The 12,282-nt window shown below is 38.4% G+C and overlaps 4 protein-coding genes across 12 annotated transcripts; 2 read left to right on the top strand and 2 right to left on the bottom strand.

Moving 5' to 3' along the window:
• Positions 1-284: 284 nt before the first annotated feature.
• LOC148766065 (two-pore potassium channel 1-like) lies at positions 285-2,368 on the bottom strand. Of its 2 annotated transcripts, XM_088811477.1 has the most exons (3): positions 2,234-2,368; positions 936-1,991; positions 285-849 (listed from the first exon to the last, which is right to left on the bottom strand). In XM_088811477.1, the coding sequence occupies exons 2-3, from the start codon at positions 1,836-1,838 to the stop codon at positions 826-828; spliced, it is 927 nt and encodes a 308-aa protein (XP_088667603.1). In that variant the 5' UTR covers positions 1,839-1,991; positions 2,234-2,368; the 3' UTR covers positions 285-825. The 2 variants fall into 2 exon arrangements, with proteins under 2 accessions (XP_088667603.1, XP_088667604.1); XM_088811478.1 differs by lacking the exon at positions 2,234-2,368 and having other exon boundaries at positions 285-852; positions 943-1,983.
• LOC148766064 (putative protein FAR1-RELATED SEQUENCE 10) lies at positions 2,026-5,849 on the top strand. Of its 3 annotated transcripts, none has more exons than XM_088811475.1 (4): positions 2,026-2,627; positions 2,746-4,096; positions 4,182-4,625; positions 4,712-5,849. In XM_088811475.1, the coding sequence occupies exons 2-4, from the start codon at positions 3,077-3,079 to the stop codon at positions 5,333-5,335; spliced, it is 2,088 nt and encodes a 695-aa protein (XP_088667601.1). In that variant the 5' UTR covers positions 2,026-2,627; positions 2,746-3,076; the 3' UTR covers positions 5,336-5,849. The 3 variants fall into 3 exon arrangements, with proteins under 3 accessions (XP_088667601.1, XP_088667600.1, XP_088667602.1); XM_088811476.1 differs by having other exon boundaries at positions 2,493-2,679; XM_088811474.1 differs by having other exon boundaries at positions 2,451-4,096.
• A 567-nt stretch (positions 5,850-6,416) lies between these two features.
• On the bottom strand, positions 6,417-8,500 carry LOC148766063 (two-pore potassium channel 1-like). 2 transcript variants are annotated; one of them, XM_088811452.1, is made up of 3 exons: positions 8,366-8,500; positions 7,068-8,123; positions 6,417-6,981 (listed from the first exon to the last, which is right to left on the bottom strand). In XM_088811452.1, the coding sequence occupies exons 2-3, from the start codon at positions 7,968-7,970 to the stop codon at positions 6,958-6,960; spliced, it is 927 nt and encodes a 308-aa protein (XP_088667578.1). In that variant the 5' UTR covers positions 7,971-8,123; positions 8,366-8,500; the 3' UTR covers positions 6,417-6,957. The 2 variants fall into 2 exon arrangements, with proteins under 2 accessions (XP_088667578.1, XP_088667579.1); XM_088811453.1 differs by lacking the exon at positions 8,366-8,500 and having other exon boundaries at positions 6,417-6,984; positions 7,075-8,115.
• Positions 8,158-11,981, top strand: LOC148766062 (putative protein FAR1-RELATED SEQUENCE 10). 5 transcript variants are annotated; one of them, XM_088811448.1, is made up of 5 exons: positions 8,158-8,759; positions 8,878-10,228; positions 10,314-10,757; positions 10,844-11,429; positions 11,739-11,981. In XM_088811448.1, exons 2-5 carry the CDS (start codon positions 9,209-9,211, stop codon positions 11,804-11,806), a joined length of 2,118 nt encoding a protein of 705 aa, XP_088667574.1. In that variant the 5' UTR covers positions 8,158-8,759; positions 8,878-9,208; the 3' UTR covers positions 11,807-11,981. The 5 variants fall into 5 exon arrangements, with proteins under 5 accessions (XP_088667574.1, XP_088667573.1, XP_088667576.1 ...); XM_088811449.1 differs by having other exon boundaries at positions 8,727-8,811; XM_088811447.1 differs by having other exon boundaries at positions 8,583-10,228.
• The last annotated feature ends 301 nt before the right edge of the window (positions 11,982-12,282 follow it).

The following is a 12,282-nucleotide window of genomic DNA, read 5'->3' as shown; positions in this document are numbered from 1 at the left end:
ATACAGAATAAATAGCAATGTTTTAAAGAAGATACTAATTATCTTATTGAGATTAATTAATGATGTTTCTTGAATAATTAATCACTCCTTAATGGAATCTCCACTAAACATGTCTCCTGAAACTTGATAGTGACTTGAATTGGGGTCCAGTTGGTAAATTCACAAACAAACAAAAGAAGTGGTTGTTATTACATGAAATGCCATTTAGCTGTAACTAAAGGAGTATCAGATCATCATTTAGAATCTGGAAAAAAAATTCAAAGGTTAGTGGACCTAAAAAAAATTCTGTCTTGAAAATAATTAAGAATAATTCTCTTTTTTACACCTAATGGTTAGTACACATTCTTGTCAGCTGCTTCCTTTAGTGGAATTGTTACAATAATTTTCTGTTGTTACAATAATTTACCTAATTACACAGCACAATTATTGATCATTCATATGCAACAGCGAATCTGTATAATCTATATCGGAGTTTGTATGCGTGTCGTAGTAGCAGTACACGAGTTGTGTATGTTGTTTTATTCTCGTTCTAGGACAACAACTTCGTTAAACTGTCTCGAAAAAACTACTGAAAAATCTAGTCGACTATATAAAAACTATACCGGTAAGAAAGACTTGACCGTATACACGACTTCAAAGAACTGCATGCATCAACCTATTTGTGACAAAAAAAAGGAAGCATCTTCGCCTTGTTAAGCATCGGACGAACCGGGATTCATTAGATCAGCTTTTGTTAGCGTTCCTGATTGATCAGTGTCGAGAATTTTGAACCCCTCCATCACCATGGCGATGTCTTCCTCGCTTATTTTCCCCATCTCTTTCAGTTTATAAACGATAAATTCTGCTGCGCTGTACGAAAAATTAAAACAATGTGTGAGTTTGTAACCAAAAAAAAAAAAAAGAAGGATTTAAGGTTCAAGAACAAGTAATTTAACTTTCCTAACAACTTTATCGTTATCGAAATCTGCTGCCTCGAGATCCGAAACGGTAAACTTCCTCGTAAGAACCCAATTGACCAGCGATTTCCTTCGTCTCTCGGTGTACAATTCAGCTAAGGAGTAAAAGAATTGAGCCAAACAAATAGTGCTTATCAATATCCAGAAAGCAGCAAAAACACGACCCCCGGAAGTCGAGAAGCTCTTATCACCGTAGCCAAGAGTAGTGATAGTCGCACAAACACAGTAGAAGGCATCAAAAAACTCCAATCCCTCTTTCCAATACAAGAAAACCGTTCCAACAATTACGAGCATCACAAGCGCAACGAGGACAGTGAAAAACTTGTACTTAACCCTATTCGTCTCCGCTTCTCTAAGTATATCAACGGGGCTACACTTCTCGCGCATGTGCATGGCCTTAACCAACAGAATTTCTTGATTTTCAACTATAGTATCTGCCGCTTTGCTCAGGAGAAGCCCGACGAGAGCCATGCCTATGAACACGAAAACGCACGCAAGAGATTTTGCCGCTGTGCTGTCGGGTACGAGGTCTCCATACCCGACAGTTGTCATAGTGACGATGCAGAAATAAACGGCGTCGATTATTCCATTTGTCTTGATGCCCTTCATTTGGTACCTGACAAGGAAGAAGCAGAGGGCTCCCACACCTACATACGCAGACAAGAGCAGGAGCACTAGCTTGAAATCGAGCGTATTTTCGAAAATCGATTCCCGGTGCTGCAGTGACGTGGGAGAGTTCTGCTCCGGATAACAGATTTTATCGGGAACAGTCTTGCTCCGGCGGTACCTTCTTTTCGTTAAGGCATTTTGTCGAGTACTTGGAAGATGTGACGAATCCGAGGGCTGTTCTAGTAATGGATCTTCAGCATCACCCTTGGCCATTGCAGATTTTCGGGGCACAACCCGGATTTTTCCTTTACACAAGTGAAAGCACTAAAATATCACTAAACGGCGAATCTTGATTTCTTTTCGACACCACGTCACCAGGGGAATCAATTGATGCTGGATGGATAATTCAATTAAGGGATCAAATCCCTTCAGAGAAAAAGTTACCAGAATTCAGAATTACGAAATATTAATTCATCGTGATTTTCGTTAAAGAATATACGTTCAATACAGCGGCAACACAAGAATGGAAACTATACATACATTCATGAAGATGGCTCTATCTTTTCCCAAAACTCAAAACTCAAAAACAAAAATGAATAATTGGAAAAACGAGAAATAGAAACCAAGATAAGAAAATGGTATTCTTGCATGGGGACAAATTGTCATACCTCAGAGATCTGCAATATTGGAATAATATAAGATTAACACCGCATTATATTGGGAGTTGTGCTTTTTGTAAGAGAAATCACGAAACCATATGAGCTATTATTAGAAATTAAGGCACCGGAAATGGCAAACTCAGGGAGTAAAAAAATCGAGGAAAAAAAAAATAATATTATGCATGAAATCTTACTAATTAAATAAATATTTAATTAAAAGAAACCTAATCAATTCTAATTTAAATTAGTTTCATAATTTTGATAAACAGGAATTAATAACTTACTGGACCGAAGAAGACAACAAGCCCAGCCCGGCCCGGCCCACGAAAGCCACCCAAAAACATTGATGAACGAAAAAATTCAGTCTACTCACTCAAGAACAAGGGCGCTAACTGCGGGAGAAGTAAGAAAAATTAAAAGATTGATGTTAAATTCTTGATGCTTGTTTGTTTATGGTACGCCAATTTTCTTAACCCTCGTTCAGTTCCGACATTCGAATTTGTAATTTTTGTTTTCTTCAGAAAATTCGATTGCGTTAAAATTGCTGACGAACCCATTCAATTACTCACAATTGAATAGTCAAGCCTCCGTTGAATTGTCTACTTGAAGCTTGAATTTCATGTAGTGCTGATTTTAGGGTTGCAGTTGCAGAACAAATTGGGCAAACTGATATCTGCGTGCAGAATTATGAAACTATGCCAAATGAGTACGAAAAAAGATTGAACCTTTGGCATCATATCTGTGAAGATTTACTTCTTTACAGATATTATTGATGATTTATGGAAATATTTTATATGCTATTTTGATGGAATTAGATTCTGTGTGAGTTTCATCAAGTGGGCTTAATCAGCTATGGTGTCTGTACAATCAAAGACTGTCTGGATTAAAAGGCAGCAATGCCCATGTGGGGATTGGAAATGCTTTGTGACGTGCGAAGGAGATACGAACGAGACGAATGTCGGATCCCAATTGATCAAGAATGATTCATTCCCAACAGAAACGATGATTTCCCCGTACGTGGGAATGGTGTTTAAGAGCGACGATGAAGCATTTGACTATTACGGAAACTTCGCTAGAAGAAATGGGTTCTCGATTAGGAAGGAGAGATCGAGGCTGAGTCCGCAATTGGGCGTTTACAAGAGGGATTTCGTTTGCTATCGATCAGGGTTTGCGCCTGCAAGAAAGAAACAAATAGGAGAGCATCAACGGGAAAGGAAATCCGTTAGATGCGGGTGTGATTCGAAAATGTACTTGTCGAAGGAGATTGTAGACGGTGTTTCGCAGTGGTACGTTGTGCAATTCAGTAATGTGCACAATCACGAGCTTTTAGAGGACGACCAGGTTCGTTTGCTACCAGCTTATCGTAAAATTCACGAGGCAGATCAAGAACGGATTCTTCTGCTTTCGAAAGCTGGTTTTCCAATTCACCGTATAGTGAAGGTGCTCGAGCTGGAGAAGGGAATTCAAGGTAGGCACCTCTCGTTCTTGGAAAGAGATGTCAGAAATTTTATCCAAACCCGCAAGAGAATCGTTCAAGAGAGTGATGCTTTATTGGCAGAGAGAAGAGAAATCGACACGGTCGATCTTCTTGAGGCATGCAGGACGAGTAAAGAAGCTGATCCGTACTTTGTATACGATGTTGCTTTCGACGAAAATGATAGAGTTGAGAATGTTGCTTGGTCTTGTGGAGATTCGGTTCATGCCTATGACATGTTTGGCGATGTCGTTTATTTTGACTCGACTTATCGTTCGATGAATTACGGTCTGAGTTTCGGTGCATGGCTTGGAATCAACAACCATGGGAAAATCCTCTTCTTCGGTTGTGCTTTGTTGCAGGATGAAAACCCGCGATCATTTGCTTGGGCTTTACAGGTTTGCATTGAATTTTTCTTGTTGTTTTTCATTCTTATTTTACGTGCGAATAAATTGTTTTTAATTTTTTTATTTTGCTTCTTAGGCTTTTCTTCGGTTTATGAAAGGAAGATGCCCTCAAACAATAATCACCGATATCGACCCTGGTCTAAGAGAAGCCATAACAAGTGAAATGCCGAACACGAAGCATTTTATTTCCTTATACAATATGATGCCTGGAATATCGAGCTGGTTTTCTCTTCCACTTGGCCCACGATTCCCCGAGTTCAAATATGAGTTTGAAGAGTTATGCCGTTTAGAAGGTACCGATGAATTTGAATTTCGGTGGAATAATATGGTTTCCCACTTTGGAATTAATTCGGATAAGCACATCGCTCTGCTCTTCTCCCTTCGCGTTTGTTGGGCTTTACCTTACACGAGAGGTTGCTTTCTCGCGCGAATGGATTCCACATCGTATTGGAAATCCGTAGACGTATTTTTGAAGGGAGTAATCGAAACTCAGACATGTTTGCGTGGCTTTCTTGAGCAGGTATGTTAAGCAGTTTCAATTATCCTTTTTAAGCACTTTTTAACTTTTAACCATATTTTCTTGATTTCCTGAGTCGACTTTTGTAGATGGGATTAGTATCGCATAGTAAAATCCAGCCACACGAAGAGGCACAGTTTATGCATCTCAAGACGTGCTTACCTATCGAAGAGCACGCTCGTAGTATTCTTACACCGTTCGCATTCAATGCAGTGCAGCAAGAAATGGTCTTAGCCATGGAATATGCTGCATCGGAAATGTCTGACGGGTCCCACATTGTTCGTCATTTCAAGAAAGTCGACGGAGAGCATCTTGTAATATGGGTACCAGAAGATGAACAAATTCACTGCTCGTGTAAGGCATTCGAGTCGACTGGAATTTTATGCAGGCATGCCATTCGAGTACTTTTACTCAAGAACTATTTTCAAATCCCGAGCAAATATCTTTTGAACCGGTGGCGTCAAGAAGAGAGCTCGTCGCTTTTACGTTACGGTGAACGGAGTAACCTAAAAAATAGTGACGAATGGTATCGGGAATTTAATTCTCTCACGGGTACTCTGTTTTCTGAAGCAGTGCTGACTAAAGAGAGATCTGATTTTGTTCGTAGAGAACTTACGGTAGAGCTTACACGACTTATTGGTCAAGTGAGAGAGATGCCAGCTGTCGACGAAGTAGGTATGGATATTACTCTTTCGCCCACAAACGTATTGTGAGAAATCTCCGTTTATTATATATAAAACGGTAGCTGTTATCAGAGAAGATGACGAGATCGTACGATGGGGTTCCAATCTTGTAAATAGTGACAAGATCTTTCATTACACGTTTTTCTTCAAACCTTAAATTATTGGAAAGAAAAAAACAATGTCGCATGCGTATGGCAAGAATGTGCTTTAGTTGATGGCTAAATAGTGACGATGGAAGGAACATTTATGATTTACCGGGTACACGATTCGGGTCGGGTCAATTACTGTCCTTTTTTGACAGGGTCGGGTTGGAAAATGTTGGTGCATTTCCAAGAACAAAAGCGTGAGCAGTTTCTAATTCGCAACTAACAAACATGACTCTAGGAACTAATTAAAGTGGATATTTAAAAGCGTTTGATTAGATGAATTGAGAGAGATGCTCTGATTCCACAATGCTTTTTACATAATATTTTATTATTTGAGAGTGTCCTAAGGAATTAATTCCAAATAATTTCATTTATTTATCAAAAATCCATTTATATTTTAATTTTTTGATTCGATTTTAGTTTTCGAAAATAATTTTGAAATTTCCATTTATTTACGAAATTCCATATATAAAATCAATTTCATTTAAGTATATTTGGACACAAAAGATAAATTAAAAAAAAACTGAAAAAAAAATGAAGTTCTTGGGCAGGTGGATTAGACTTGCCATATGGCAATATTTAAGTAAATACAGGCAATGTTTAGGTGAGGCGACAAAGGGAAGACTTCATTTCTACCAACAACAATATGTATAATAATCACTTTGAAATATATTTATATATATACAGAATAAATAGCAATGTTTTAAAGAAGATACTAATTATCTTATTGAGATTAATTAATGATGTTTCTTGAATAATTAATCACTCCTTAATGGAATCTCCACTAAACATGTCTCCTGAAACTTGATAGTGACTTGAATTGGGGTCCAGTTGGTAAATTCACAAACAAACAAAAGAAGTGGTTGTTATTACATGAAATGCCATTTAGCTGTAACTAAAGGAGTATCAGATCATCATTTAGAATCTGGAAAAAAAATTCAAAGGTTAGTGGACCTAAAAAAAATTCTGTCTTGAAAATAATTAAGAATAATTCTCTTTTTTACACCTAATGGTTAGTACACATTCTTGTCAGCTGCTTCCTTTAGTGGAATTGTTACAATAATTTTCTGTTGTTACAATAATTTACCTAATTACACAGCACAATTATTGATCATTCATATGCAACAGCGAATCTGTATAATCTATATCGGAGTTTGTATGCGTGTCGTAGTAGCAGTACACGAGTTGTGTATGTTGTTTTATTCTCGTTCTAGGACAACAACTTCGTTAAACTGTCTCGAAAAAACTACTGAAAAATCTAGTCGACTATATAAAAACTATACCGGTAAGAAAGACTTGACCGTATACACGACTTCAAAGAACTGCATGCATCAACCTATTTGTGACAAAAAAAAGGAAGCATCTTCGCCTTGTTAAGCATCGGACGAACCGGGATTCATTAGATCAGCTTTTGTTAGCGTTCCTGATTGATCAGTGTCGAGAATTTTGAACCCCTCCATCACCATGGCGATGTCTTCCTCGCTTATTTTCCCCATCTCTTTCAGTTTATAAACGATAAATTCTGCTGCGCTGTACGAAAAATTAAAACAATGTGTGAGTTTGTAACCAAAAAAAAAAAAAAGAAGGATTTAAGGTTCAAGAACAAGTAATTTAACTTTCCTAACAACTTTATCGTTATCGAAATCTGCTGCCTCGAGATCCGAAACGGTAAACTTCCTCGTAAGAACCCAATTGACCAGCGATTTCCTTCGTCTCTCGGTGTACAATTCAGCTAAGGAGTAAAAGAATTGAGCCAAACAAATAGTGCTTATCAATATCCAGAAAGCAGCAAAAACACGACCCCCGGAAGTCGAGAAGCTCTTATCACCGTAGCCAAGAGTAGTGATAGTCGCACAAACACAGTAGAAGGCATCAAAAAACTCCAATCCCTCTTTCCAATACAAGAAAACCGTTCCAACAATTACGAGCATCACAAGCGCAACGAGGACAGTGAAAAACTTGTACTTAACCCTATTCGTCTCCGCTTCTCTAAGTATATCAACGGGGCTACACTTCTCGCGCATGTGCATGGCCTTAACCAACAGAATTTCTTGATTTTCAACTATAGTATCTGCCGCTTTGCTCAGGAGAAGCCCGACGAGAGCCATGCCTATGAACACGAAAACGCACGCAAGAGATTTTGCCGCTGTGCTGTCGGGTACGAGGTCTCCATACCCGACAGTTGTCATAGTGACGATGCAGAAATAAACGGCGTCGATTATTCCATTTGTCTTGATGCCCTTCATTTGGTACCTGACAAGGAAGAAGCAGAGGGCTCCCACACCTACATACGCAGACAAGAGCAGGAGCACTAGCTTGAAATCGAGCGTATTTTCGAAAATCGATTCCCGGTGCTGCAGTGACGTGGGAGAGTTCTGCTCCGGATAACAGATTTTATCGGGAACAGTCTTGCTCCGGCGGTACCTTCTTTTCGTTAAGGCATTTTGTCGAGTACTTGGAAGATGTGACGAATCCGAGGGCTGTTCTAGTAATGGATCTTCAGCATCACCCTTGGCCATTGCAGATTTTCGGGGCACAACCCGGATTTTTCCTTTACACAAGTGAAAGCACTAAAATATCACTAAACGGCGAATCTTGATTTCTTTTCGACACCACGTCACCAGGGGAATCAATTGATGCTGGATGGATAATTCAATTAAGGGATCAAATCCCTTCAGAGAAAAAGTTACCAGAATTCAGAATTACGAAATATTAATTCATCGTGATTTTCGTTAAAGAATATACGTTCAATACAGCGGCAACACAAGAATGGAAACTATACATACATTCATGAAGATGGCTCTATCTTTTCCCAAAACTCAAAACTCAAAAACAAAAATGAATAATTGGAAAAACGAGAAATAGAAACCAAGATAAGAAAATGGTATTCTTGCATGGGGACAAATTGTCATACCTCAGAGATCTGCAATATTGGAATAATATAAGATTAACACCGCATTATATTGGGAGTTGTGCTTTTTGTAAGAGAAATCACGAAACCATATGAGCTATTATTAGAAATTAAGGCACCGGAAATGGCAAACTCAGGGAGTAAAAAAATCGAGGAAAAAAAAAATAATATTATGCATGAAATCTTACTAATTAAATAAATATTTAATTAAAAGAAACCTAATCAATTCTAATTTAAATTAGTTTCATAATTTTGATAAACAGGAATTAATAACTTACTGGACCGAAGAAGACAACAAGCCCAGCCCGGCCCGGCCCACGAAAGCCACCCAAAAACATTGATGAACGAAAAAATTCAGTCTACTCACTCAAGAACAAGGGCGCTAACTGCGGGAGAAGTAAGAAAAATTAAAAGATTGATGTTAAATTCTTGATGCTTGTTTGTTTATGGTACGCCAATTTTCTTAACCCTCGTTCAGTTCCGACATTCGAATTTGTAATTTTTGTTTTCTTCAGAAAATTCGATTGCGTTAAAATTGCTGACGAACCCATTCAATTACTCACAATTGAATAGTCAAGCCTCCGTTGAATTGTCTACTTGAAGCTTGAATTTCATGTAGTGCTGATTTTAGGGTTGCAGTTGCAGAACAAATTGGGCAAACTGATATCTGCGTGCAGAATTATGAAACTATGCCAAATGAGTACGAAAAAAGATTGAACCTTTGGCATCATATCTGTGAAGATTTACTTCTTTACAGATATTATTGATGATTTATGGAAATATTTTATATGCTATTTTGATGGAATTAGATTCTGTGTGAGTTTCATCAAGTGGGCTTAATCAGCTATGGTGTCTGTACAATCAAAGACTGTCTGGATTAAAAGGCAGCAATGCCCATGTGGGGATTGGAAATGCTTTGTGACGTGCGAAGGAGATACGAACGAGACGAATGTCGGATCCCAATTGATCAAGAATGATTCATTCCCAACAGAAACGATGATTTCCCCGTACGTGGGAATGGTGTTTAAGAGCGACGATGAAGCATTTGACTATTACGGAAACTTCGCTAGAAGAAATGGGTTCTCGATTAGGAAGGAGAGATCGAGGCTGAGTCCGCAATTGGGCGTTTACAAGAGGGATTTCGTTTGCTATCGATCAGGGTTTGCGCCTGCAAGAAAGAAACAAATAGGAGAGCATCAACGGGAAAGGAAATCCGTTAGATGCGGGTGTGATTCGAAAATGTACTTGTCGAAGGAGATTGTAGACGGTGTTTCGCAGTGGTACGTTGTGCAATTCAGTAATGTGCACAATCACGAGCTTTTAGAGGACGACCAGGTTCGTTTGCTACCAGCTTATCGTAAAATTCACGAGGCAGATCAAGAACGGATTCTTCTGCTTTCGAAAGCTGGTTTTCCAATTCACCGTATAGTGAAGGTGCTCGAGCTGGAGAAGGGAATTCAAGGTAGGCACCTCTCGTTCTTGGAAAGAGATGTCAGAAATTTTATCCAAACCCGCAAGAGAATCGTTCAAGAGAGTGATGCTTTATTGGCAGAGAGAAGAGAAATCGACACGGTCGATCTTCTTGAGGCATGCAGGACGAGTAAAGAAGCTGATCCGTACTTTGTATACGATGTTGCTTTCGACGAAAATGATAGAGTTGAGAATGTTGCTTGGTCTTGTGGAGATTCGGTTCATGCCTATGACATGTTTGGCGATGTCGTTTATTTTGACTCGACTTATCGTTCGATGAATTACGGTCTGAGTTTCGGTGCATGGCTTGGAATCAACAACCATGGGAAAATCCTCTTCTTCGGTTGTGCTTTGTTGCAGGATGAAAACCCGCGATCATTTGCTTGGGCTTTACAGGTTTGCATTGAATTTTTCTTGTTGTTTTTCATTCTTATTTTACGTGCGAATAAATTGTTTTTAATTTTTTTATTTTGCTTCTTAGGCTTTTCTTCGGTTTATGAAAGGAAGATGCCCTCAAACAATAATCACCGATATCGACCCTGGTCTAAGAGAAGCCATAACAAGTGAAATGCCGAACACGAAGCATTTTATTTCCTTATACAATATGATGCCTGGAATATCGAGCTGGTTTTCTCTTCCACTTGGCCCACGATTCCCCGAGTTCAAATATGAGTTTGAAGAGTTATGCCGTTTAGAAGGTACCGATGAATTTGAATTTCGGTGGAATAATATGGTTTCCCACTTTGGAATTAATTCGGATAAGCACATCGCTCTGCTCTTCTCCCTTCGCGTTTGTTGGGCTTTACCTTACACGAGAGGTTGCTTTCTCGCGCGAATGGATTCCACATCGTATTGGAAATCCGTAGACGTATTTTTGAAGGGAGTAATCGAAACTCAGACATGTTTGCGTGGCTTTCTTGAGCAGGTATGTTAAGCAGTTTCAATTATCCTTTTTAAGCACTTTTTAACTTTTAACCATATTTTCTTGATTTCCTGAGTCGACTTTTGTAGATGGGATTAGTATCGCATAGTAAAATCCAGCCACACGAAGAGGCACAGTTTATGCATCTCAAGACGTGCTTACCTATCGAAGAGCACGCTCGTAGTATTCTTACACCGTTCGCATTCAATGCAGTGCAGCAAGAAATGGTCTTAGCCATGGAATATGCTGCATCGGAAATGTCTGACGGGTCCCACATTGTTCGTCATTTCAAGAAAGTCGACGGAGAGCATCTTGTAATATGGGTACCAGAAGATGAACAAATTCACTGCTCGTGTAAGGCATTCGAGTCGACTGGAATTTTATGCAGGCATGCCATTCGAGTACTTTTACTCAAGAACTATTTTCAAATCCCGAGCAAATATCTTTTGAACCGGTGGCGTCAAGAAGAGAGCTCGTCGCTTTTACGTTACGGTGAACGGAGTAACCTAAAAAATAGTGACGAATGGTATCGGGAATTTAATTCTCTCACGGGTACTCTGTTTTCTGAAGCAGTGCTGACTAAAGAGAGATCTGATTTTGTTCGTAGAGAACTTACGGTAGAGCTTACACGACTTATTGGTCAAGTGAGAGAGATGCCAGCTGTCGACGAAGTAGGTATGGATATTACTCTTTCGCCCACAAACGTATTGTGAGAAATCTCCGTTTATTATATATAAAACGGTAGCTGTTATCAGAGAAGATGACGAGATCGTACGATGGGGTTCCAATCTTGTAAATAGTGACAAGATCTTTCATTACACGTTTTTCTTCAAACCTTAAATTATTGGAAAGAAAAAAACAATGTCGCATGCGTATGGCAAGAATGTGCTTTAGTTGATGGCTAAATAGTGACGATGGAAGGAACATTTATGATTTACCGGGTACACGATTCGGGTCGGGTCAATTACTGTCCTTTTTTGACAGGGTCGGGTTGGAAAATGTTGGTGCATTTCCAAGAACAAAAGCGTGAGCAGTTTCTAATTCGCAACTAACAAACATGACTCTAGGAACTAATTAAAGTGGATATTTAAAAGCGTTTGATTAGATGAATTGAGAGAGATGCTCTGATTCCACAATGCTTTTTACATAATATTTTATTATTTGAGAGTGTCCTAAGGAATTAATTCCAAATAATTTCATTTATTTATCAAAAATCCATTTATATTTTAATTTTTTGATTCGATTTTAGTTTTCGAAAATAATTTTGAAATTTCCATTTATTTACGAAATTCCATATATAAAATCAATTTCATTATGTATCTAATTTTTTTTGAACAACATTATGTATCTAAAATTACAGGTGATAAAAAAGTTGAATTTCTGAATTTCGACGATTCTACTTGAATTTTTCTCGTTCCAATTTCCGATTATCTTTTTAATTTTTTTTCTGAACGAAATTTGAATCAACTATTTATTTCCAATTCGAAGAAGAAAAAAAAGTCATATATAAATAATCAATTAATCACAA

This window comes from Erythranthe guttata, chromosome 13 (genome assembly GCF_056151865.1).
Source record: "Erythranthe guttata isolate IM_541 chromosome 13, IM_541, whole genome shotgun sequence".
Taxonomy (NCBI): Eukaryota; Viridiplantae; Streptophyta; class Magnoliopsida; order Lamiales; family Phrymaceae; genus Erythranthe; species Erythranthe guttata.
This window is presented reverse-complemented; position numbering and strand designations above follow the sequence as displayed.